This window comes from Callospermophilus lateralis, chromosome 1 (genome assembly GCF_048772815.1).
Source record: "Callospermophilus lateralis isolate mCalLat2 chromosome 1, mCalLat2.hap1, whole genome shotgun sequence".
In the NCBI taxonomy this organism is placed as follows: domain Eukaryota; kingdom Metazoa; phylum Chordata; class Mammalia; order Rodentia; family Sciuridae; genus Callospermophilus; species Callospermophilus lateralis.
In genome coordinates this window covers 99,247,886-99,272,476 of record NC_135305.1, presented here as the reverse complement: position 1 = coordinate 99,272,476, position 24,591 = coordinate 99,247,886, and the positions used below count along the sequence as shown (strand labels likewise).

Sequence of the window (24,591 nt, the reverse complement as noted above, 5' to 3'; positions counted from 1 at the left end):
GGGAAGGGAGGGAGGTCCAGTTGAAACCTCTCTTCCACTGGGAGTCCCGGGCCATGGGAGCCTCCAAAGCTCCTGTGTGACCTGCCCCAGAGCTGTGGGGACCATCACAGTTGCTTGTGAGGATGGGTTGGAGATTTTGGTCTGAGAGGCCCCCTCAGACTCCTGCTCTGGGGTGCAGGGGAGCTACACTCTGCCTGAGGGCTAACTTTCCTCTGACAGGCTGGGGCTGCTGTCTTTGTCCTCAGGTAGTCAGATTAGAGGGTACAGGACCGGAACTCAGCCGTGCCCTGGGAATTCCATGTGTGGGAGGGTCAGACCTGCACCCCTCTCCTGCAAGCTGCTGTCATCTCTCTTTTGTCCCGTACCCCTCCTGTGACTCCTTCGGGTTAAATATGGTGACTTCGTGGCCACCTCTCTATAGCCTGAGAACCTGCTCCTGGCCAGCAAGTGCAAGGGGGCTGCAGTGAAGTTGGCGGACTTCGGCCTGGCCATCGAGGTGCAGGGGGACCAGCAGGCATGGTTTGGTGAGTGCACAGGGGGAGGGCAGGAGGTGTTGGAGGCTCCTCACAGCTCCTCATGGCCCCTTCCGCTTCAATAGGTTTTGCTGGCACACCGGGCTACCTGTCCCCTGAGGTCCTTCGGAAGGAGGCATATGGCAAGCCTGTGGACATCTGGGCGTGTGGTGAGACCCGTGTGTGGGGTGGGTGGGTCAGAGGGTGTGTTGGGGTGCTCCAGGGCATTTCTAAGTCGCCATGTCTATTCTGGAACCTGCAGATGGCTGACTTGCTTGCCCTGGACCAGGTTCATGTGTCATACCTGCCTTTGGGCTGCCTTGGCAGGGGTCTGATCCACAGACTAGAATTACTAACATGACCCAGGGCCCGTCACCTGTGTCCACCTGCACTCAGCAAAGGTCTGGGCCCAGAGCCAAGTGGACAGCCTGAGTGAAGGGCTCAGGGACACTCAGACCACCTGGTGGGGCTGCTCCTAGGGCAGGTGTTTCCTCTTGCAGGTGGTGTTGAAGTAGAGGGGGCTAGCCTGGGCTCCATGGTGAAGTATGGTGGGCATAGGGCTGGGAATAGGATTTATATACGCCACTCTTCCCACGTGCCTGGTGCCTGTTGGGGTGGGATAAAAGAATGCTGAGGACCCCAGTGCCCTCCCAGGGCTGTGCTGCTCATGTCCCCATCCATAGGAGTGATCCTGTATATCCTGCTGGTGGGCTACCCGCCTTTCTGGGATGAGGACCAGCATAAGCTGTACCAGCAGATCAAGGCTGGGGCCTATGACGTGAGTGTGCACCATGGGTGGGGGTGGAGCCTCCTGTGGCCACACCCTCTATTTAGCCCTCCTCAACTCTGTCCCTGCATGGAGGGAAGGGGTTTCAGCCTTGGCCTGTGCATTATTTCTTTGCTTCTGCAGTTCCCATCCCCCGAGTGGGACACTGTCACTCCTGAAGCCAAAAACCTCATCAACCAGATGTTGACAATTAACCCTGCCAAGCGCATCACAGCCCATGAAGCCCTGAAGCATCCATGGGTCTGCGTAAGTCGTCCTTGGTGCCCGCTTGTGGAATGGATCTCCTGGGGGAGGTCTCAAGGGCCCCAGGAGGGCACTGGGGTTCTGTCCCTGTGCTGACAATTCCCTGGGTGTTCCTCATGGTACTGTCTATGAGAGGCAAGGCTTGAAGTCACAGGTGGGCGGATACAGCAGGTGGGGACAGTTGTTCTCTTGATGCAGTGGTGGCTGGTACCTCTCAGCACCTAGGAGCCCTGGGATGCCATAAGCCCTGCTGCCCTGGGCCTTTCCCCTGACACTCTGGGGTCTGCCCCACTGGGACAAGGCCGATGCCTCCAGTGCTTCTTGCCACTCTGTGATCACCCCTCTCCCTGCAGCAACGTTCCACAGTGGCCTCCATGATGCACAGACAGGAGACCGTGGAGTGTTTGAAGAAGTTCAATGCCAGGAGAAAGCTCAAGGTGAGGCACTACCATTTAGCCCACAGAACCATCACACGTCCCTGTGTTCCCACGGGCCCTTGCTGGGGGTGATATCGGCAGATCCAGCCAAAGGATGAAGCAGGGTCACAGCTGCCCCCAAGACTGTGCTTGTTGGCAAGTCCCAGACCAAATGAATCTGGGCCCTGGGAACAGCCCAAAGCCCCCTGGGGCTATGAGTATGGGCTTGGCCCCAGTCACAGAGCTGGCCCCTTCTAGTCGACCCTGCTGCCTTGAGCAGTCCTGGAGGGGTGTCCTGAGGACCTTCTGCAGGTTCCTCACCTGGGAAGAACATGCCTTGGTCCCGAGCAGGTTTGGTAAGGAGACCAGATCTGAATGTTGGTCTTGGTGGACAGGGCCGTGGGAGTGGAAGGTGGGCCGTGGGAGTGGAAGGTGGTCCCTGGAAGGTGACCAGAAGATCCTGATGATGATTTGTCTGGTCAGGCCAGCCATCTCCCCAGGTCCTCAGTGCTGAGGGCAAGGCCAGGCCTGGACCTGGGGAATGTCGTTTAACTATAATTCTCCTAAAAGCCTAAGTCGGTCACTACCACCCTGGGCCTGTGAGGAAAGAAGGGGTGGAGGAAGACCCAGAGGGCTGTCCTGGTGACAGTGATTCTGGCAACCCCTGAGTCTTAGGAGGGTCTTGAGGCGCCTAGAAGCCTAGTTGGTCGACAGGAGTGGGTTCCCAGGTATGTTTTGATTTGGATACAGATAATCTCTTTCAGAGGTACTGGTAGGTTCTTGAAACTCTTGCCTCTCTGGAAGGCTGAGCCTGCAGGCCGGTGGGCAGGGCTCTTCTGACCAGAAGCCAGCAGGTGACACTAACAGAGTGGTCCTGGCTCTGTCTGTGTGTCTCTCCCCAGGGGGCCATCCTCACCACCATGCTGGCCACAAGGAATTTCTCAGGTGAGACATTCTTCTCCAGGGAGGACATGATGCTGCCCTTGACCTGCAGGTTGTAGCAGGAAGCCCCTCCTTGTTCACCAGCACCTCCACCCACCTCCACCAAGCTGGTTGGTGCCCAGCCTCTGCCCTCAGTTCGGGGACCCCTATTGCCCAGCAGGCCTCCTGGGCTCGTTCTTTGGGCAGCTGCCCAGAGTCTGCCATCCCCTGCCCTGTCTCCTTCGTATTGGGTCTGTGTCCCTCACCTGACACCCTAGTGTCTGTGCTGCCCACTACCCAGCCCGCCACGTGTGTCTGTCCAGGCGTCTGTAGGGCAGCTCTGTGGCCTCTTTGTTTTCAGTGCTCTGAGCACCATGTTGTGTGCGGGATGTGGCAGAAGTGGGGGTGGGTAAGCGTGAAGTCAGCGTGTAGAGGGACCTGCCTTCTGGAAGAACTGGCGCCGCCTGCCCTGGTTGTTCAGGGTGGGTGGTGGGGAAATGAAATCTCAAGGGTCTGTTAGAGACCCCCAAGGCCTAGGGTGCCTCAGGCTACCCCAGGGAGTGGTGTTGGCCTCAGCGCCCGGACAGCTGTGCCTTTGGCTTCTCCGTCGTCTGACACTGCGTGTGCGAGCGCCTGTGGTTGTCTCTCGTTGTCCGTTCACATCTGGCACCCTCCCCCTTCCTGTTACTTTGCTGTGATGCTGTACTGCCGGGAATGGGCACACATGGTCACACCAACACTAATGGGACTGTCCTGTCTGCTGTGTGCCCGGCACACGCTGCCGGGCATGAGAAGCCCCACTGGGGTGTTCTAAGGAGAAAGGAGGCAAATGCTTTTCAGTGTCAATCGGCCCAATCTTGTTTTCACTCTCCTGAGAAAGGGATTCTGGAGCCATCTGCTGCCTAAACTTTAACTCTAATCTTCTTCTGCTTCCTTTGTCTCTTCTCTTCCCTCACCTCGCCCCCCACCCCGTCTGTGTTCACCCCCCTCCCCCCCTCGTCTCTAACCTGGTGCTAACAGTGGGCAGACAGACCACCGCTCCGGCCACAATGTCCACCGCGGCCTCCGGCACCACCATGGGGCTGGTGGAACAAGGTAGATGTGTCTTGCCCAGCGTCCACCCGCTCCTGCCCTTCCTTCCTGTTGGCATGCAGCCCCCCCGCTGCACGCAGCCGCTGGCCAGGTTCCCAGAGCCGCCCCAGAGGCTGGCAGGGCCCCCGGGAGCCCCTGCTCCCGCTGTGGTCACATCCCAGGAGGGTCCACCCAAGGGCAGTCCTCACTCGTCTCCTCACCTATAAGAGGAGGGACTGGCTAGGTGACCCCTGGCCATGCTAAACCCAGGTACATTTGGCCAAGACCCCTGGTCCTGGTGCCTGGGGTCTGGAGACCCCGTTCACAATGCCCGTGACCTCATGGGGAGCCACTGAGCTTGCTGCTGGAGGTCTGAGTCCTGGAAGGGGAGCCCTGGGAGCAGGGCTGTGGAGGCAGGGATGCTGACTCGAGGGAGCGGTGGGCCCGTGGTCAGTCCTTCTCTCAAAGCAGGCGGAGCTGGTGGTCTGTACTGCGGAGTTCCCACATGCAGGGATGGATGGGATGGCTTCAGTGCCCTGAAGAGACTCTGAAGGCCTCCTATTGGGTTCTTTTTAGAGATACTTCTCATCTAGTCCCATATCTGCGAGGGAGGAGGCAGCTCTGCTGACCTTCTTCTCAGGGAGGTACAGGTGGATCCTCCTGTCAGGAGCTGGGACATGGACCCCCTGAGGATTAGGTGGCCCTGGTACCTCCTCAAAGGCTCCATAGCTGCCATCCACGCTGAGAGCTAACACATGTTAAGGGTGGCTGCTAAGCACACAGGGTGACCCTGGGTTCTCCCCAAACCAAGCTGTAGCGTTCTCCCATAAGAACCTCCAGCAACAGCTGGGAGTAAAGGGATCACCTTCCCAAGGCCCGGCTCTTCCTGCGCGCCCACTTGGCTCTACCTGGTGACCCTCCAGGGCCACAGTGAGGCTATCATTGCCAGAGGGCTCTCCTTATAGAGGAGGCTCAGGCTGTCCTAAAAGGAGTCTGTTCTCCCCATGAGGGCCAAGTGAACAGTCCCAAGTCTCCATTTTATGGCCTTCTAGAAGAACATATGGGAGGGAGGAACTGGGGTTAGGAAAAGATGAAGCTAATGGCTCCTGGAGAGGCCTGCTGCCCAGGGGAAGAGCGGCATGAGACAGGCCCCTTTGAGTGACACTCTTCCCAGGCCTCCTGCTGCAATGACCGCCTGCCTGCAAGTGAGCAAGGGCGACGGTGCATGAGGCCGCCTGCATGTGCGGTTCCGCCCTGGGCTCCAAGGGCCACTCTGTCCTGGAGGGTGGTCAGTGCATGTTGATGGAGCCCAGCATGGCTGTCCAGGGTTCCCAGCTAGGGGATGAGGCAAAGGTGGGGCTGTGGGTCCCACATGCCTGATTAGGTTGGTTCAGCTGTATTCCAGTGATATGCATCAGGAGTCTTTCTTCTCCGTGTTTCTGTCAGACATCCCAGTGTGGCAGAGCACCTCAGCCAGAAGACCATAACTATCAGGCTAGCTGTGGGTTGGCTGCAGTTTCTTGGCCTGACCACCCCTGGAAATAGGCAGTTTCCTCCCATGGGTGGAGGGTCACTGGCCTGTGGAGTCCCCAGGTGAGATTTATGGGATCCCATGACTGCTCCATCCACCTTTGGCTCCTGCTGCACCTAAAGGATGTAGTTAGTCCAGGGCAGATGTGGATATTGAAGAAAGAAGTGGACCAGGAAACCAATGGCCAGGAACTGCCTACTCAGGAAGGGCCAGGCTGCACCTCATGCTGCACTCAAGACATGCACAAGGGCTGATGTGAAACAGGGGTTCACAGGAAGGATGTTGAAATGACATAGGTATAAGCTCAGGGCTCAAGGCTTTCTGGGGCTGGGACAAAGCCATGGCTCATCCAAGTCCTCAGACTTGGCACATCCACCCCAGCCTCAACTCTGTCCTTTTCCTTCCCGTGGATAACTGTTAATATCTCCAGTAGCGCAGCTTGGAAAAGTGGGTTTTGATAGACTTGTGGACCCATATGGAGCCCTCTTATGACCAAGGACAGTCCTGGGGTCTCTACAGGCCTGCAGATGCTTCCTTTCCTGTGAGAATCATTTGGAGACAAGCCAAGGGGGAAGGTAGGAGGATCCCATGTCTGGCCGACTCTCAGATCAGTATTGTCCTGCACTGTTTCAACTCAGAATCCAGCAGGGAATGTGCTGGCTTGGCCAAGGCTGTGTGGCCTGATAGGAGGTAGAGTCAGGCCTGCCTTGTGCAAAACACCCATTGAAACTGCTGCATTTAAAAAGTCACATCCCTAGAGGGATGGAGGTCCCTCTCTTGCTGCTCAGCTTGCCATGACAAGTGTCTTTAAGACTCTTGTCTTCCTCTGTATGCCCCAAGGAGGAGCCTGTTCTCCTGCTGTGTCAGCAGCAGGTCACCAGCAGGAAGAGGTCTCCATGCCACAGCCTTAGCAGTGCCAGGCGCAGCTCCATGCCAGGGGCAGATGGGCATTCCATGCTGCCTGCACTGGGTAGATATCTTTGGGGATGAACTGTGTGTTGGAGATAGGGAAGGAGAGAGGCAGGGTCCACAGACAGGAGTGGGGCTGCCCTGGACCAGGACTAGCCTATCCCTGTGTAATAAGTTTTAAGGAGATCTGCTCTAGCCCCAGTGAGGGGAGGATTTTCACCGTCTGTGCTCTAGGAAAGAAGTTGGAATTTCTGGTCCTAGGAACCCTTGGCGGGGCTGCCCTAGGGTATCAGAGTAGTCCCTGGAGCTCCATGGGGGGTGGGGGGAGGGTACTCAACCTTGCGGGGATGAACAGCAGAGGACAGGATGCAAGAGTCCAGTGTCTGGTTAGCTCCAAGGGAGACCTGCTCTCAAGATCCTGACGTAACCCTGGACTTGGCAGAAGTTTTGTGAGAGTTAATAGATCCACAAGGAGGGAGACCGTGAACTAAAATTGTGCCGCCACAGCAGGCTGTGCCTGCCTTTCAGGGTCTTGAGGTTATATGCAGCCCCCGGGTGGTTGTGACCCTGTGACACCACATGCAGAGCCTGGGAGGGACCAGGCATGGTGATCTGGCTAGAAGGGAGGTGGTCAGCAGGCAACACTGGGGCCCAGGCCTGGTCTCTGAAATGAAACAGGCCACCCAAAGAAGCAAGGTCAGAACTGCCCTGTGAGATTGTGGGTAGATGCCAAGGTTCCCAGGCTTCTGACTTAAGAGGGCTGGGTGGCCCAGGAATTTGTATTTCTGCTCATGCAGGGTGCTGCTGTTGCTGCTGCTTCTTGGGGGACACCCTGTTTGAGAATGCTGCAGCCCTAGGTCTCTGTGTGCAGACCCAGGCCTGCCCTGGGAAGTAAGAGTCCCCCTCTGGATAGCAGCAGAGCCCAGCATCAGGCATGGTCAGCAAGCATCCTGGAACCGGGTGTGTAAGGAGCTGTGCCTCCTTCTTCCTCACTGGACCTGGGGCCAAGGGACCCCACCCCTCCCGTGCCCTTCGTGCTGTGCCCAGCCCTGGCTGCTTCTCTAACCTGCTGTACCGGCCGCACGGCCACTTGGCTGTCCTTGGGGAATGCTGGGCCAGGACGGGCTGGCTTTGCTGCCCCGTGTGAGTGCCTGCCTGAACCAATACAAATCTTGTTTTCTCTTTCTTCCTCTCTTCCTTTCTCACTCCTTCCCTTCCTCACCTTTCCTTTTCTGTAAGGTAAGCTGACTTCCTCCTTTTTTTTCTTTTTTTTTTTTTTTAAAGTTCTAAAATTAAAATTCTAACTTCTGCTGTGGAGGGTGTGAATGCTGGGGGTGGAGGACGGGGCAGAGCCAGGTCTACCCTGACCTCTGAGGGGAGTTTTGGGGTCACAGGGTCATCTGCTGGGCCTGGGCATCCGCTGGGGCTTGTGGGCAAAAAGGCTGGTGTTGGCCCCACAAGCAGGGTTGCTGGGACAGTTCAGGAAGACAGCAAGGCCAAGGCATTTGGACACTGGTGGAGAGGTCGGAGTCCCATTGTTAGAAAGAAGGGTGGGGTCTGAGCAGGGCACGCATCTGGGCTGGGATGAGCCCCTGATGGGAACATGGTGAACTGTGGGGGTCAAGACCTTCCCTCCTTGCTCAGCGCCCACGACCCCCAACCTGCTGCCAGCCCCCAGGGGAGGAGTCCACATTCTCTCTCTCTTGAAAGCCAAGGGGCACAGGACTAGAAGGCTCCTCCATGCCCTGTTGGAGCCCCAAGGTTGTAGAAGATTCTGGGGAAGGGGCAATCCTGGGGTGAGGGCCCCTGGGCAGTGTGGCCCAGCCCCCTCTGGAGGTTCTGATGCTGCTCAGGGCCTGGCTATGTGCCGAAGCCACAACTGTTTCCGGTCCTGGGCCTCACTCCTGGGGAAAGGGCAGAGGTAGGTGGGAGGGTTGGGTCCACAGGGAGACCCGGGTCCATCACTAACAATGCCTTCTTCCTTCCCAATGCAGCAGCCAAGAGTTTACTCAACAAGAAGGCAGATGGAGTCAAGGTGAGGAGCCAGTTTGGCCTTAGGGGCCCAGATCCTATAGCTCTGCCCCTACCACTGAGGTTGTGGCTTTAGAGACCCTGATAAGCATGGGAGGGGAAGTGGGTACCCTTTTTCTCCCTAACAACTCCTCTCCTCTCTCTCCACAGCCCCAGACAAACAGCACCAAAAACAGTTCGGCCATCACCAGCCCCAAAGGGACCCTCCCTCCTGCTGCCCTGGTACTGAACTCCCCAACCCCTGGCCCCTCCCACACCCACTATCTGAGAGGCCCTGTGAGGTGGGGTCCCACCCAGCCTGGCTGGTCTCTGACAGCACACACCTACCCCAACCAATCCCACACTTGCTGGGGGCAGTGATGGGGGATTTGGTCTCAAGTGAGAGACCACTGGTCAGGGGCCCCAGGTTCAGGCCAGTACAGAGCTGTTTGGGGAACCCCTTTCTGGAGTCCGGAGATATAGGTACAGAGGAGAGGTCTGTCCTCCCACCTATGCTGCCTTATGAGTCATCCCCCCAAGAATCTGCAGCAAGAGATTGTTCAGGAAGCTGGTGAGGCAGAAGACAAGGGCACTGCCTGCGTGGCTCCCCATACCCCCAGGGACCTCACCCGCAGCTTCTCTGCCCCCCTCAACAGGTTGACCCAGCTTAGGGGTGTAGCCTGGAGTGATACACCCTGAGTCCCATGGGGGTGGGGGCCATGGTGGTGTAGTGAGATGTCCAGCAGCATCCAGGGTGTGCTTGCCCCTCCCATCTGTTCCTATCAAAACTAAGGTACCCTGCTGGTCTTTGGATGCCTGAAAGGGAGGCTGGGGGCTCCCTGCTGGGGAGGGGTGGGGATGCTGACTCCCCTACTATGTATCACTCTGCTTCTTGAGGTGGTATTGACCATCTCTGGCCTCTTTGCCCGGGGGGGCTCCTATCCAGGTAAATCTCACAGCTGGCATTCTCAGAGATGTGGAGTTGTGGCCAGAGGGCACCAGCCTCCTGCTGAGGCACCATATGCTTACACTCACTATCCAGGGGCGGTTTGGAGTCTGCTGGGCCATAGGCTCCTAAGTTTGCTAGAAGTGCTTGGAATCCCCCATGGGCCTCAGGCCAGGCTTCTGGGAGACAGCCCAAGACTGTCCACAGGAAGGCTGCCTTTGCCAAATGGTTCCCTTGAGCTCATGGGGAGTCCTCAGGAGAGGAAAGCTGTCCTGTACAGGCAGTGGGGAACCTGCTCAGAGCAGCTGGGCTGTGGCAAGAGGGTGCCAGGCACCACCTAGGTCCTCCCAGTGGCCAAGGTGGCTCACATACCGGCCTTACAGCCAGCCCCATTTGGGCCCTGTCCATCCCATGTACCACTCCCACCCGATGGCATCTTTAAGCCTGTGCCTCCCCCATGCTGGGGCAGAGGGTCCAGGCAGCAAAGGGTGGGGAGAACTCCTGGAGGCAGAGCCCACATGTACCTGCAGCTTCTCTTGGCCCCCATGAGCTCCATAATCCCTCGGGAGGGCTGGCGCCGTCTCCAGCCTGGGAAGATCTGTTGGTTCCATCATGTTGGTCGGACCCCAGCCTGCTCCACTGCCCTGAGGGCCATCGCTGACCACCTGCTGCCTCCATCCCTATTGGGCCATCTCGCTGACCACTTGTCACCTCCATCCCTGTCCCCTCTGCTCTGCACTCTCTCTGGGTGGACTCTGGCCGCTGCCCACTCCTCCTCTGTCTCCCTGGCTCCCCTGTCCTCTGCTTCCTTCTTTCTCACTCTCCCTCTCTTTCCTTCCTCTGTCTGCCGCCTTCTATAGGAGCCTCAAACCACCGTTATCCATAACCCAGTGGACGGGATTAAGGTACTGCGGCTGCCTCACTCCTCCTCACCCTTTCCTCGGGCAGGAGGCGCCGGGCCCAGGAGGAGGGTCTGGACAGTGACCTGGGAAAGCATTTGTGCCCAGAGTGGAGGGCAGGTGTGCAGTGGCCTGAACTCCCAAGGCAGGGCAGAGACCACAGGCCCACCTGCCTGGGGACCACAGCAGAAAACGAAGCGCCAGGCGCTTCCCTGGGAAGAAATATTACATCTGTGCCCTGTCACCACATGCTAGCTCTCAGCCAGGCTCCAAGGGGACCTCCCACTACAGGCACTGGGGCAGGTCCATGGCTCAGGAACTTTGTCCTTGCCCCTCTGGCTGCCCCCCACCCCTCAATCCCTAGCATAGCCCCAGTGCTTCCTGCTGAGCGGACCCACCCCTCCTCTCTGCTCTGCCATCCGCTCCATCACATTGGCGTCATCACCTGGGGCCGGGGAAGGGGCTGGCTCTCTGTGGTGGTGGGAGGGATGGGCAGGTGGCTGAACCCTTTCCAGTACAGCACCCATGCCAGCAAGCAGTTCAGACTTATGCCAGGACCTGAGCTCCTCAGTGAACCCCCAGAATGCCCCCATGAGGCCCCCATTCCCTTCTGAAGGTTCCAGAAGACACCATCCCTTGGCAGGGACCAGAGGCTGTGGGCATCCACAGTGCTAGACACCAAAGACCTGTCTTCCTTCCGCTTGGATGATGGGTGCCCCTTGGGCCCTGTGTGTCTGGAGAGGGATCATATTTCTCTGTGAGGGACCCCTAGACAACATTTTCTGGGTTGAGGTGAACCATGATCCTACACTTGAACACCTCCAGTTCTGGCCTAGGGTCTAGAGCAAAGTCCAGTCAGTGTCCAGACCAGGGGGTAGTCCCTCAGGCACCTATGAGATTGATATTCCTTCTGAGGAACAGAGCAAGGTCCCTGGAGACATGAGGCATCTGGCTACTGTTTTTCTCTGAAGGGCAGCAGACACTTGAGGTGGGAAGGGCTGGGCCTGGCAGGATTTGGAGGGGCAGATGGCCCAGGTGGGCATCTCACTTTTTTCTGAGGAGGGGCTAGGTGGCAGGTATATTCTGTCTGGGGCCCCAAGAGACTTGAATCTGAAAGTTGCTCTATCTAAATGTCAAATGCCCCGGCACATCACCAGGAGTCAGAAAAAATCACCTTGTGTTTTAAGTCTTGAAATTTCAAAATGCCGGTTCCTCTCATTAGACAGTCAGTTAAGCATCCCAGAGTCTCATTGGGAAAAGGGAAGTCAAGGCCCTTGCTGTTGGGGATGTGGATGGATGCTGCCTATGGTGGGGCAGGATGAGGCCTGGAGAGGGCTCCTGCACAGACAAGGGAGCTTTCTCCTCCAGTTACTGCTTCATGAGATTTGGGGGGCCCCAAGGCCTGCCACTGCAGGCCTGACCCAGAGCCCTTGGCTAGTCCCACTGCTGGCTGTATCCCTTCTATCCTCAATCACATCCTGACCTGCACCTCCCCTGTTTCCTCAGGAATCTTCTGACAGCACCAACACAACCATAGAGGATGAAGATGCTAAAGGTACCTGCCAGAGACCTAGCCCATCCATGCTGGGTTACTCTTTGGGTTGGATAAGCCTTCAGGGGGTCCAGTGTCCTGCAACACAGCAGCTTAGGACCTGGTGTCAGAGGCTGCCCAGTGTGGACAAGAAGCAGCTTTGAGACCACCACCAGGCTTCTCAAGTACCCTGTCCAAGTGAGGAAGCCATGGCCATGAATTGGGGTTTATTCTGTTCTGGGATCCAGGAGCTCAGTTCCCATGGGGGACCAAGTATGAGGGTAGAATTTGCTCAAGATGTTGTTCTTCTCTTAAAGTTCCTTAAGCTTGTGATTCCGTCCATCTTGCACTGGTGAGTGGCTGGGTGACTGAACCATGCTTCGTTTCCTGGGAGCACCCCCCCTCCCTGTGGTGGGCTTCAGTGCTATACCCTGATCCCAAAGCTCTTCCTGCAGAGCACAGTCTTGTGTGTTCCTCCCAAAGACCATAGGTGCACCTGGCACCATCGAGTGGTCCCCCAGCCTCTCTTCTGCCTTGTCCAACTCCCCATAAGTAGCCTGGTAGCCCTCCAGGCTATCTATTACATAGTCCATCAGCTGCCCTTTAGGATGGCCCCAGGGTCAGATGGGGGTTCTGATCCTACCCGCCCCATCCAGCTGTGATGTTATTCCTGAATGTCCCTCAAGCTTCAGAGTGAGGTAAGAATAGGGCTTTGATCGCTTGACACAGGACAGTGGACATCTATGTCGTTCCCCCACAGATTGAAACAGGCCCTAAAGTCAGCAGCATGAAGACCACTCATACTTCCCTGTTCAAGATTGTGCCCTCAGCATGGGGCAATAACAAAGGTGGCTGAGCCTCAGTTTTGCAGAGAGATAGAAGAGGACAAGGGGGACAGGATAAGGCTCAGAGACGAGGCAGGAAACCAATATGGGGCAGGTCCTGGGGCTGTAGAACAGGGCCACTGGGCCTCTCTCACCTCAGCCAGGACAGGCCCAGTGGCCACAATGCCTTGTGGTGATTGTCATTCCCACTTCCTGATTCTACAGGTCCTGGCCAGGGGCCACCAAATGAGGCTTCCTGACCCCAGTGGGTGGCCCCAAAAGATGACCCTCCTCACCCACCTCTGTTCACCCTCCAGCTCCTAGCAGTGGTCTGGGGTTCAGTGATAACCTCCCTCCTCCCCTTTCTAGCCTATTATGGGGCCTCTGCTGTCCCCTTTCCTAAGTGCCTGCCGCCTACCCACCTTCCTCTGTTCACCCCAGGCCCCAGGGTCACTGATGTCCTAAGCTCGGTGAGGAGAGGCTCGGGAGCCCCAGAAGCTGAGGGGCCCCTGCCCTGCCCATCTTCAACTCCTATTAGCCCCCTGCCAGCCCCATGTAAGTAGCCCGGGCCCTGCTGCTGCCGGGATCACTTTGAAGGGCCTGGCAATCCTCTCTGAAGGGCTACTCAAGAACCAAGTGGGGGGGACTGAGCTTGGACCAATGGCTCCAGCGTGATTCAGCCCTTGGCCTCTACATCAGGCTCCCAGAGCTGCCTTTGCCCAGTGAATGCCACCTCCATATTAGCCAGGGCCAGAGGTCTCTGTCTATGGGGAAACTGTCCCAGCCTACCTTCCTGCTCACAGCCTGCCTCTGGGCAGTCTGGGAGGCTTTGAAGGGTCAGGTCTTGATACCATGATCTCCAAGAATAGCCCAGTTATCTCTCTGCCCCATTCTGGGGACTTCTTGCTGCTGAGATAGCCCTCATGTGGGAAGTCTGAGCCCAGGGCCCTACTTTCCTCCCTCCTCTCGGCTCTGCCATCTTCTCATGCGTCTGTCTGCCTCGTGTTCATGTCTTGTCTGTTCCACCCAGCCCCCAGGATCTCTGACATCCTGAACTCGGTGAGAAGGGGCTCAGGAACCCCAGAAGCCGAGGGGCCCCTATCAGCAGGGCCTTCACCCTGCCTGTCTCCGGGTCTCCTAGGCCCCCTGCCCACCCCGTGTAAGTAGTGGCCCCTAGGCCTGCTGCCTCTCCTGCTGAGGGCTCACTGCGAATGGCCAATATTCACAGCTTCCTGCACCTGCTGTGCACGGCCCAGCTCTCCCCAGGCCAGGATGCCCAATGGGTATCCAGCCTGGCTGGGCTTCCTGGGGGCACATGCGCTAACTCAGCAAGGCAGCTACTTGGCTTCTGCCTCCAGGGACCCAGCCGTCTTTGTGGCTCATCTCCTACTCCCTACTCCCCACCTGCTCGCCGCCCACCTCGCTGTCAGCTCTAGGCCTCTCCCTCAGAAGGGCTGTCCTACACTTGGGCAGTTGGCCTGGCCCCTCCTTGCCCCCTCAGGCAATCTCTGCTGAGATTTTTCCAGCCTTGCTGACTTCACATCTGGTTCACCCTGCCCTGCCACAGTGCCCAGGAGCCTACTCCCAGGGATGCCTCTGGTTTCCAATGTACCCTCAAGCCCAGAGCACAATTTCCTCAGCAAGGGGTGGAGGGTTGAGGAATGTGCTGAAATTGGAACCCCAGTCAGGGTCCCCACAGTTTACAGGCAAAGAGATATGACATAAAGGCTTGGCCTTTACTGACTTGTGCTTCCTCTTAGATTTCCCTTCCCTACCTGGTTATAGTGGTACACACCTGTAATCCCAGTGGCTCAGGAGCCTGAGGGAGGAGAATCACAAGTTCAAAGCCAGCCTCAGCAACTCAGCGAGGCATTAAGCAACTTAGTGAGACCCTGTCTCTAAATAAAATATAAAAAATGGCTGGGAATGTGGCCCCATGGTTAAGCATCTTTGGGTTCAATCCCTGGTACCAAAAAGAAAGAAAGATTTCCCTTCCCTTCCTCATCCATTTTTTCCCATCTATCAAGCCCTTCCCAAGGGCCAGTTACATGAAGAAATATCCTCTGGCTTCCTTTGGGCCAGGTTGCCTCTCCTTGGAGGGCACCCTCTGCCCATAGCAGCTTCTAGCTCAGCCCACCTGGACAGACAAAGGCATCCTGGTTCATTCTGGAGCCAGCTCCCCACATTCCTTCTGTCCCCCCACATCCCCACACATCCCCCTATGTCTGCCTTCCATCCTCCTATATCTCCCTGTCTTCCCCCTCTGGCTTGGCTCTCAGCCCATAGTTTTCTCTCTTGCATGTCCCCTCACCCCACTGTGTTCACGTCTGTCTGTTCCACCCAGCCCCCAGGATCTCTGACATCCTCAACTCGGTGAGGAGGGGCTCAGGTACCCCAGAAGCTGAGGGCTCCCTGCCAGTGGGCCCCCCACCTTGCCCATCTCCGACTCTCCCTGGCCCCCTGCCCACCCCGTGTAAGTAGCACTTTGAGTGGCCCTGGAAGCTGTTTGGAGGGCTCAAAGGGGGTGAGCCCCTGCTGTGGTGTGTCACCAACCTGGCTCTGGGAAGGCCTAGCTTTTGGAGACATGGGGGACACAGGGTCCCTCTACTGGGTCATGGAGATTTGCATCAAAGCACATAAAGAAGTCATTTGGTCTCTTAAAATTCAAATTATGGTCATGAAGTATGTGTGTATGCATGTGCACATGCGTGCGGGTGTGCATGTGTGTGCACAAGTGCCCGTGCACACACATGTGCATATGAATGCCTGCATATAGGAAAAGCATTCCAAATGACATGTTTGTTGCTAGCCTGTGCACTACCCTGTGGGCCATAGCTTTCTTCTGATGGGAAAATAAAGTGGGCAGCTGCTCTTGCAGTGCTGATCTTCAATGCAAGAGGCAGAGGGTCCATTCTTTGGCCAGGGCCCTTCACATTGTACAGGTTGCACTCTGATGAAGGTGGACTTGCGTGGATAGTATGGAAGGAAAAGAAACATAGTCCTGGGTACTGAAAAGTTCTGGCATTCCAGCTGTCCAGCTGGACATCAGGGAGCAGACTTGAGGGCTAGCCAGGGGCAAGAGAGGGCGGGAGAGACAGGCGCAGACTGGGCGGCCTCCCCAGTCTGTCTGCTGACTGCCGGCCAGTATCACTTACAGGGATGGATGACATCCCAGGGCTGCAGCCGCCACCACCCCCGCCTCTAGGAAGACACAGAGTTGGGGGTGGTGCTGAGATGCTCTCAGAGAAGAGGCTGCCGGGCCAGGGGCTCGGCATGGCAGGGCAGTGGCTTGGTGAGTACCTGTGATAGGTGGAACCTGGGGCCACCCACCTCCCTAACCCTCTGCAGGCCAGCCTTGGGGGACTGCTGCAGGTGTCTGGGGCAGAGTAGAGGAGACAGACCTACAGAAGCAGTGGCCCAAGAGGGTGGGGGTATGCAGCCTGCAGTCTCAAAGGGGCTCCAGGTCAGCCGGAGGGATTGGAGATGAGGTGCTGAGGCAAGAGGCCGGGTTCTTGCTGGTGAGGGGGTTGGGGGTCAATCGTGGGGTGGACAGCAGCTAAAGCTCACGAGGGAGGCAAATAGGAAAAGCACTGGGGTGAGCACAAAGTGGGGCTTCTGGGAGTATCGACACCCTTTTGCATTTATTTCTGCAGCATCTCATCTGATTTTAAGGAATCCTGCTGCCCTTATGGAGGGCAAGCCGGAAAGGGGGGTTAACTGTACAGATAGGGGTCTGTACAGTTAGCTGGGTGGCTATTCTAGGTAAGGGCCTGTGGGGAAACTGAATGGCTGGGTCACCTTAGGGATCATTGCATAGACTTGTTCCTTTAGGGTCTGTTCTGAACTTGGCTAGAGGAGGAAGGGCTATAAGAAAGGGTCTGTGAACAGGACTGGATGGTTTGGCTACCCTGGAAGGAGCTGGGCAAGGCTGGGCAAAGTTCAGGGAAAGAAGTCTGTGGAACTTAGGGAAGGAGGAGGGCACCAAGTGCCAGCTCCATGCCATTCTGCAGGCAGGTTTTGAATCTCCCCCCTTTCTTGAGAAGGTGCCCACAGCTGTATTAGTTTGTGAATAGCCAGGTGCCACTGGCCCACCTCAGGCCAGACCCTCCTACCCGGGTGCTCCCTGCACCCCAGGCCTAGCCCCCTAATCGGGGATTATGCATGAGGCAGACTGATCCACGCTGATCCATGCTGATCCCAGGGCAGCTGTCCTGCCTCCCACCACTGCTGATTCTGAAGGACAGGGCTTTGAGCTAGCTGGGGTCAGATTCTACACCAGCCCCACTTGGACACTAGGGGTTCCCTAGGCTGGTAGCTTCCTGCAAGAGAGCTGCAGGTAGCATGAGGCCCTGGCTCACACTGGTGAGGCCCTGGCTCACACTGGACTGGGGAAAACCCTCCCAGGCCATACCTTGCCCACCACTTGAGCTTCTTCCCTGGAGTTGTTGGGGACAGGGCATCTTGTCTTCAGCTGCAGGCATCATGCCTTGGGCATCCCTTCATGCTGGGCGCCCTGCTCCCTCCCTCCCTCATGGGTGGTTTCCTTCTCCAGAGACCTGGATATCAAGAACTCAAAAGTGCCCACAAGCTATTTGGGAAGACAGAGTGGGCTGGGTTGCATGGGGATCTAAGCAGCAGCCATTCCTCAGGGTAAGAGGTGTTTGGCCCCAATTCACAGGTTTCAGCTTCCTTACCTGTAGAATGGGCAGGAGGCTCTCCCAGAAGATCCTGTTTCCAACTCTGAGACCCTGTTTACTGCCTCTTGACTGGTGCTATGACCATGGACCTCCTCTTCTGCTTACTTAACATTTTCTCTTTACATTGACTCCCATTTTTAATTATAGTTTGTTTAAAACTATATTCCTCAAATGAAAGATTGGTTCCACTTACCACAGTATAAGGTGACCGTAGAATCAAAGCCCACTGTAAACAAAACAATATCCTCCATTCCAGTCAGATTCTGCCCTGTGCTGAGGGCATAGCAGCAGGAGGAGGGCAGCTTACTCTGTTAGAAGCTCTGTTCAAAAGGGGATTATCAAGTGTCAGGAGGTGCTGGACAGTGGAAGGCAGGGGGGACAGCCCAGGGAGCCTGGCTCTGGGACTGGGGAAGAATTTGGTTGCAGGTTCAGGAGAGCTCAGACCTGAAGCTCTGAGCCACCTCCAGAAAGAATAGGTGGAGTGGGGCATGATGGGCACTTAGAATTTTGCAACCCTGGTGGGGTCCAGATGTTAAGGACCAGAATAGCTGTTGCACATTTGGAACAGAGCCCTGGTACTCTCCCGGAGCTGGGCATATAGATGTGGGATTGGGAACAGGAACTGGAGGGGAAAGGGTTTCTGGAACTCACAACCCACTCCTCCTGGAGACCAGCTTTCTAGAATTGATTATGTGAGTAGCGGGATTAGGCACCTGCTGTGAGACTACCCTGAACACAAACAGTGATATGATCTAGACACAAGGCCAGGCAAGAAATTGAACCAGAATGATGGCACAAGTACAGCTGGGTCAGGAGAGAGGGCCTTTCCAAGATAGGGGCAGATCACAAACATGCATGCATGTGCACACATATGGACATGTACCCACAGACACAGCCTATGGGCACTCATATGCACTGTGTCACATACACACATGCAGGTGTGTAATTGTATGTAGCATTGTGTACATGCACACTGCATGACTGCTACATGCATGCACTCATACACAGGTATACATGTTTGCCTGCATGCACAAGCATGTGTGCACACACATGCACATCACACATGAATGCACCCAACTCCTCAGAGGTGCCATTGAGCAACTTCTGCCCTCACTGGCCAGGTGCTGCAGGGACCAAGCAAGGATAGCTCATATTTCGCAGGCAGACACAGATGCCTTCTGCCAGCACATGTGGTCACACGTGGGCTGCCATGTAGCAGGCAGTGTCTCTGCAGTGGTGGATTTAGCCCTCCTCCCTGCCTCCCAGGTACAAGTTCCCCTGTGTCCCAGAGGTGCTGCAAGAATGGTGACAGGCAGCCCTGCCATGGGATATATTATTGTCTGCTTCTTTCATCTTTAAAAATTTTACAATAAACTGTAATTAAAGTAGCAAAGGGGCTTCCAGTTTATTGTCCTAGAGGTTAGGGAGCCTGTCTAGAAGCCTAGAGCCAGGACCCAGGAGAAGTGTCAGCCAGGAGAAGTAGCAGACTTAAGGCCAGTTGGGGTAGAAGAGTCTGCCAGGGCTCCAGCCCAGGACTAGGACAATAAATAGGCAGAGCCATAGGCTGTGGCTTCCAGGGAAAAGCAGGATATGGGGTAGCCAGAGACTGCATATTTTTTCCTGTGGATCCCTGGACCATCTTGTACCTTAGTCTTTGTTCAGGAGCCCCTCACCCACCAGGGACCTTGGAGTCACTCCCTGAGTCTGCTGATGGCTGTTCCTGCCTGGTGCTGACCCCTAGTAACCCACCACTCTTACCAGCTGCCAAAGAGTTGTTGGGGGAAGGAAGTACTAAGTTAACAAGGCACAGGTGGAAGATGGAGCAGGCAGATAAGTCAGGATGGAAGTTACAGGAAAGCCCAGGTAGGACCCATGGAGATAGGAGGACCATTGTGGGGCGAGTTGTGAAAAGGGCTTTTTTCCCCCCTTTCTGCATTTTTTCAGACATTTTGTTATATGGATGAAGTATTTCTGTCATTTAAAAACATTTAAAGAAAAATGAGATAGAGCTATTGCACTTGGAAATGAGGAAGCCATTGATGACTGTGGAGGGAGTGGTGTGATCAGGACAGTTTGGGCACAGGTGCCAGGGCCTGGGAGTCCTTTCTAGAAACCAGGGTGGGAGCCGCCACATGGATACAGCCTGCAGCTCAAGCTCCACCCAGGCCCCCCACCTCAGTGCCCAGTGGTCATCCCAGTGTTTTCCTGCAGCCCGGAAGCAGGAGATTATCAAAACCACAGAGCAGCTCATTGAGGCCGTCAACAATGGTGACTTTGAAGCCTATGCGTGAGTCTCTGGGGGGCTGGGGTGGGGGGTTGTTGAGGAGGATGGAAAACTGGGCCCCTCCTCACTTGGGTTTGCCCCCCAGGAAAATCTGTGACCCAGGCCTGACCTCATTTGAGCCTGAAGCTCTAGGCAACCTGGTCGAAGGGATGGACTTCCACAGATTCTACTTTGAGAACCGTGAGTGAGGAAACTGGGGTGGGCATGAGGGGGTAGCACCTTCAAGGAAGTGCTTCAGTCAGGGGCAGGGCTGTGGCCAACTATAGAATCATCCCCATGAAGGGGAGCCAAGGTGGTAGGGGCAGAGAGCCAGGTGTGCAAGTCAGATGCTGGAGATGGAGGGGGATTATAGTACATGCAGAGTGGGGGAATTGCTGGAGGGACCAGTTATCTTCAGTGCCAAGTCCCCACCTGTCTGCAGTGCTGGCCAAGAACAGCAAGCCGATTCACACGACCATCCTGAACCCACATGTGCACGTCATTGGTGAGGACGCAGCCTGCATCGCCTACATCCGCCTCACGCAGTACATCGACGGGCAGGGCCGGCCCCGTACCAGCCAGTCCGAAGAGACACGTGTGTGGCACCGCCGTGATGGCAAGTGGCAGAATGTGCACTTCCACTGCTCGGGAGCACCTGTGGCCCCACTGCAGTGAGGTGAGTGGCCCTTGGGGACAATGGCCAGCAGTGTCACAGGGCACACCCTGAAGGCTGGAAACTGATGAGGTTGGAGAAGCCATGCAGGCCAGAACTTGGTGGGTCATGGTGGAGGGGCTCCCTTGCGCCATTCATCAGCACCTAAGATGGGGATCACCTGTGGTAGGCACAGGGGCCAACGCCCAGGTAGTAATTGAGCCTGGAGCCCTCTGGCAGCCAGGCCCATTTGTGAACATTAACTTGCCCACTCCCTGTGGGGGCCCTCTTTGTAGACAGCAAAGCCTGGGAGCCTGGTACAGGGGCGGGTGCTGAGGAAGGTGACCCACCCCTTGTTTCAGAGCTGCGCCTGTTTCACCGGACAGAGTTGGTGTTTGGAGCCCCGCCGCCCTTGGGCGCACGGCCTGCCTGTCGCATGTTTGTGTCTGCCTCGCCCCCTCCCCTGGTGCCTGTGTCTGCAGAAAACAAGACCAGACGTGATTTGTTTTTAAAAATAAGATGACGACAACGACAACCACTCAAAAAAATTTGACATCGGATGAAATGGGAAAAGGAAAAAAAAAAAAAAAAACTAAAGAAAGGAAAAGCTGTAAAAATCTGGCATTTGTGGGGTCGCTCCCCACCCAAGCTCCACGTGTGTCCGTTTCGCTCCTGGCCTTGGGGAGCCCTTGGGGCATGAACATACCCACGAGGCCCCCACGCGTGCTGAACGGTGTTAGTCTGTAGGTATCGCACTCACCCCACACCTCAGGCATCTGCATCCTCCCGCCAACGCATGGGCCCTGTGTGTGCTGCCTGGCTGTTGTGGTGTCAGGTGTCTTGGGGAGGGTTGTGGGGCCACTGGGCTGCCTCCTTTCCCCGCTAGTCGTGCCTGAGAGTTGCTGCTGTTCCTGCTTTCCCTTCCCTTCCCTCATCCCTGTGAAGGGCTGGGTGTGGGCTTCCTCAAGTCACTATCCAGCATGGATAGCCCCTCGCCCCTTGAGCGTGCAAGAGACCACCGCCCCCAAGGCTACCAGAGAAGCCTCAAGGGCTCTGGGCTCCAGCTCTGGTCCTTTGGGGAGTGAGGTGTGGAAGGGTAAAATTTGCCTCCAGGCCTTGTGCCTGGCAAGAGGACACTTTGGCTGCAGCTCTGATCTGTCCAGCTGTGGAGAGGGGAATCAGCCAAAGGCTGGTCTCCCTGTTGTTTGGAGCACCTGTCCCTTCCCTGCTGGCCAGCAGCAGAACAACAATGGCCCTCCCTCAGCCTGAGCAGCTCCTCCCTGTGCAGCTAGGAGCAGACCTTACCAAGGACTGTGGGTCTGGAATCCCTGATGGACAATGGATGCTGGGAGCAGGCCAGGCTGCATCTGCAGAGATGGGGAACTGGGGGGCTCAGGGCTGGGTTGAGTGACACAGCAAGTTTGAAAGAGGGGTAAGAAGGTGCTGGGCTTCTGCCTGGGCAGGGATCTGAGTAGTTGTTTGCTGACGTAGGAGTACTTTCATTACCTGGGCTTGGAGCAGAAGTCTCTGTGGGAGCCATCCAGGAGCACATGGAAGGCCAAGGGTGGTGGTGGGCCAGGGATGCAGCCTAAAGAGGTTAGGCTGGGGGCAAGATGTATGGGTGTGGGGCTAGACACTGATGGGTGGAGGGAGGGTCCCTAGGGACAATGTGCTGCCTCCAGGGGCCGGTGGTGCTCCCAGGTATAGTTGCCTGGGCTCACTGTGAGGTGGTCCCGGCCCCTTATGATGGTGGGCGCCACGGCAAGGCTAAAGACAGAGTCCCAGGGCAGTTGGGCCAGGGAAGGTGGGTCTGAAGCCAGATTGGTAGGAGTGGGTAGGAGCCTTGAGTGCAGAGGTGCAAGGGCCTCCACCCCAATGCTGCCCACCTTCAATTCACGTCATTTTTCAACAAGGATTTTCTTTATCTTCCCCCACAAATCAAGTCAAGGGAGGGGCACAGAGTGGGGGACAGGACACAGGATCCTAAACTCCAAGGGGACTGCCCACCCATGGACACTCAGTGGACACCACCTTTCGTCCATACTGTGCCCAGGACAGCTGTCCTCATCCATGGACACAGGGTAAACATCTGCCAGGCTCCGCGCGAGTGGCTCAGGCCACAGGACAGCGACAGGGCTTGCCATGGACAGCGTGCAGCCCCGCGGCCGGCCACCCTGGCGTCCTGGGGCCTCCTCCCCACCTCTCCCACTCACCTTGTTATCTCCACGGAGCTGCCTGTCTGGGATAATTTGGGGATTTTTTTTTTTTTCTGGGGGATAATTCTTTTGCATGACCCTCTCTAAAGAGCAGGACACATCTGCTCTGCTAGCTAGGTGTTTGCGGGTGGTGGCGTTGGCCGCTGGCCAGTGCTGCAGGGAGTCACTGACTGCAGTGCTGGCGGCCCCTTCCTCTTCTCTCTTTTTGCTGAGTTTCATTGTCTTTTCTTTCTGAGCCTTGTAGGTGTACAAAAATTATTCTTATTTTGTTCTGTCTCGGGAAACTGCAAATAAAAGAAAAACAGGACAAACTGCTTCAACTGCAGCTGGGTGCTTTATGTTGGGACCCTGCCAACCCCTTGCCCCACAGTATAGACCCACATCCACTCCCTGGCCCTGACCTGGCTCAGGCCCCTCCCCTGATGTTGAAGGGGATGAGGCCCTATGCCTCTCTAGGGTGGCTAGTGGGTCATAGCAACAGCTGTCTTCACCCCTGTGTCTGGGTCTCTCAAGTCCTCTGGGCTCCAGGCTGTCCACCCCAGACACTGGAACCAAAAGGCCTCCATCCCCAATGCCCTGACCTCTCTAGTTACCCCAGTGGCCTATACAGATGAGGCCAGGAAGGGCAGCCTCTAGGCAGGAAGGAGCCCTAAGACCAGGATCCCTGAGTGTCCCATTGGGTCTCTCCTTATGCCTCCATGCCATTTGACATGGGCTATTCTGGGTGTGAGGACATGTGCCTGCCACAGCCATGCTCTATTCCCATAGATTATGCAGACAGCTGACACTCAGACCAGCATGGACATCAGGCAACTACTATAGTCAGGAGGCTTCATACAGAGATTACAACCTGGAGTCCAGGTCAGAGATCTAGAGTAGTGGGAGCAGAGGGATGCCAGGAGACAACCCAGGAGCAGCCATGTGCCTCCAGGGTCAGCAGGTACTGAGGGGTTTGTCGGCTGACCTGGGTGCAAAGAGGAAAGGCTCCCAGGCCTTAGCCCTACATTTCCAGTCTAAGCACAGAGCAAATCCCTTTCTGTGAAAACTCTGCCAGGCCTTTCATGTTCCCAGGTTGTCCCCAAGCTGTCCTTCAGTTTCCCACTATAGCCTATGTCTCAGGTGAAAAGTCTGCCAGAGCCTGCCTCAGAAACACCAACCCTGACCTGTGCCTCCAGAGCTCTGTGGATCTTTCTTCTGCCTTGGTGCCCACTTGTTTCCCGGACACACCCTGGATAGTCCTTGTGGTCCTCCACACACATCTTCGTTTCCACTCCCCTCTATTTCTGCATCCCATGGCCTGTTCCTGCTGCCCTGTTCCTTATAACTTGTGCTTTCTAGGACAGAAGTATTAGCTTCAAAACAATCCCAGACACCAAACACACCTATCCTTGGGTTCAGGTAACTTTGTGTGTCTGTGTGTGTGGTGCTGGGGTTGAACCCAGGACCTTTTGTGCATGTTAGAAAAGAGCTCTACCACTAAGCTACATCCCCAGCCCTTTTTAAACATTTTGATTTTCAGACAGGGGTCTAAGTTGACCAGATTGGTCTTTGGAACACAGGGTCCTCCAGCCTCAGTCTCCTGAAAAACTAGGATCACAGGTGTGCAACACTGTTTCTGGCTCCAAGGAACTTCTGATAAGACCAGTGGCCCTATACCATCAATCTTGTCCAGTAGGAATGGGGATCCTAAGGGATCCCCAGAACTGGCCAAAGCTTCCAGTTATCTCCTTCACTAAGCATTTTGTTACAGACCCCCTTGCTCAGTGAAGATGCCCTTGATGTCAGCTTATTGGACCCTATGTGCTACACCTGGTCAGAAGCTCCCAGGTATGAGCAGCAGGAGGCAGATCCCAAGAGCCAGTGCAAAAAAGATCTAGGCCAGTACCCGCAGGTGCAGTGATGGCATAGTATCTAGGGCTTTGCTTGTTTATCACTGTAATCAGAGGAATCTTTCCAGGCCAGGCCTTCCTCAGGAAGGCTGCAGCACACTACAGATCCTGAGCCTCCAACATGCATTATTCCTGAGGCCTTTTTTCAAGATGCCAGCAGGACAGCTCTGATGGAATTTTAGGGATAGCACCCAGGGCTCACCACCCTGGGGTTAACCACTAAGCACTACAGGCAGGGATGCCAATGAGGCATTTCACTTTTTTTTTTCTTTTT

General features: G+C 56.1%; 1 protein-coding gene across 8 annotated transcripts in view; it reads left to right on the top strand.

Annotated features, from left to right (window-relative positions):
* Camk2b (calcium/calmodulin dependent protein kinase II beta) overlaps positions 1–22,726 on the top strand; it is a 95,602-nt gene extending 72,876 nt beyond the window's left edge. The window contains exons 7-24 of one of the 8 annotated variants that reach the window (XM_076836522.2): positions 422–524; positions 599–682; positions 1,196–1,290; positions 1,423–1,545; positions 1,896–1,979; positions 2,861–2,903; positions 3,900–3,974; positions 8,388–8,425; positions 8,572–8,643; positions 10,207–10,251; positions 11,752–11,800; positions 13,042–13,155; positions 13,631–13,759; positions 14,945–15,073; positions 19,509–19,584; positions 19,667–19,761; positions 20,003–20,236; positions 20,575–22,726. In XM_076836522.2, the coding sequence (XP_076692637.2) occupies positions 422–524; positions 599–682; positions 1,196–1,290; positions 1,423–1,545; positions 1,896–1,979; positions 2,861–2,903; positions 3,900–3,974; positions 8,388–8,425; positions 8,572–8,643; positions 10,207–10,251; positions 11,752–11,800; positions 13,042–13,155; positions 13,631–13,759; positions 14,945–15,073; positions 19,509–19,584; positions 19,667–19,761; positions 20,003–20,235 (1,587 nt within the window). In that variant the 3' untranslated portion in view covers position 20,236; positions 20,575–22,726. Of the gene's footprint in view, positions 1–421; positions 525–598; positions 683–1,195; positions 1,291–1,422; positions 1,546–1,895; positions 1,980–2,860; positions 2,904–3,899; positions 3,975–8,384; positions 8,426–8,571; positions 8,644–10,206; positions 10,252–11,751; positions 11,801–13,041; positions 13,156–13,630; positions 13,760–14,944; positions 15,074–19,508; positions 19,585–19,666; positions 19,762–20,002; positions 20,237–20,574 lie in introns of all 8 variants that reach the window. The other 7 variants (XM_076836541.2, XM_076836531.2, XM_076836550.2 and 4 more) reach the window with 7 other exon arrangements.
* The last annotated feature ends 1,865 nt before the right edge of the window (positions 22,727–24,591 follow it).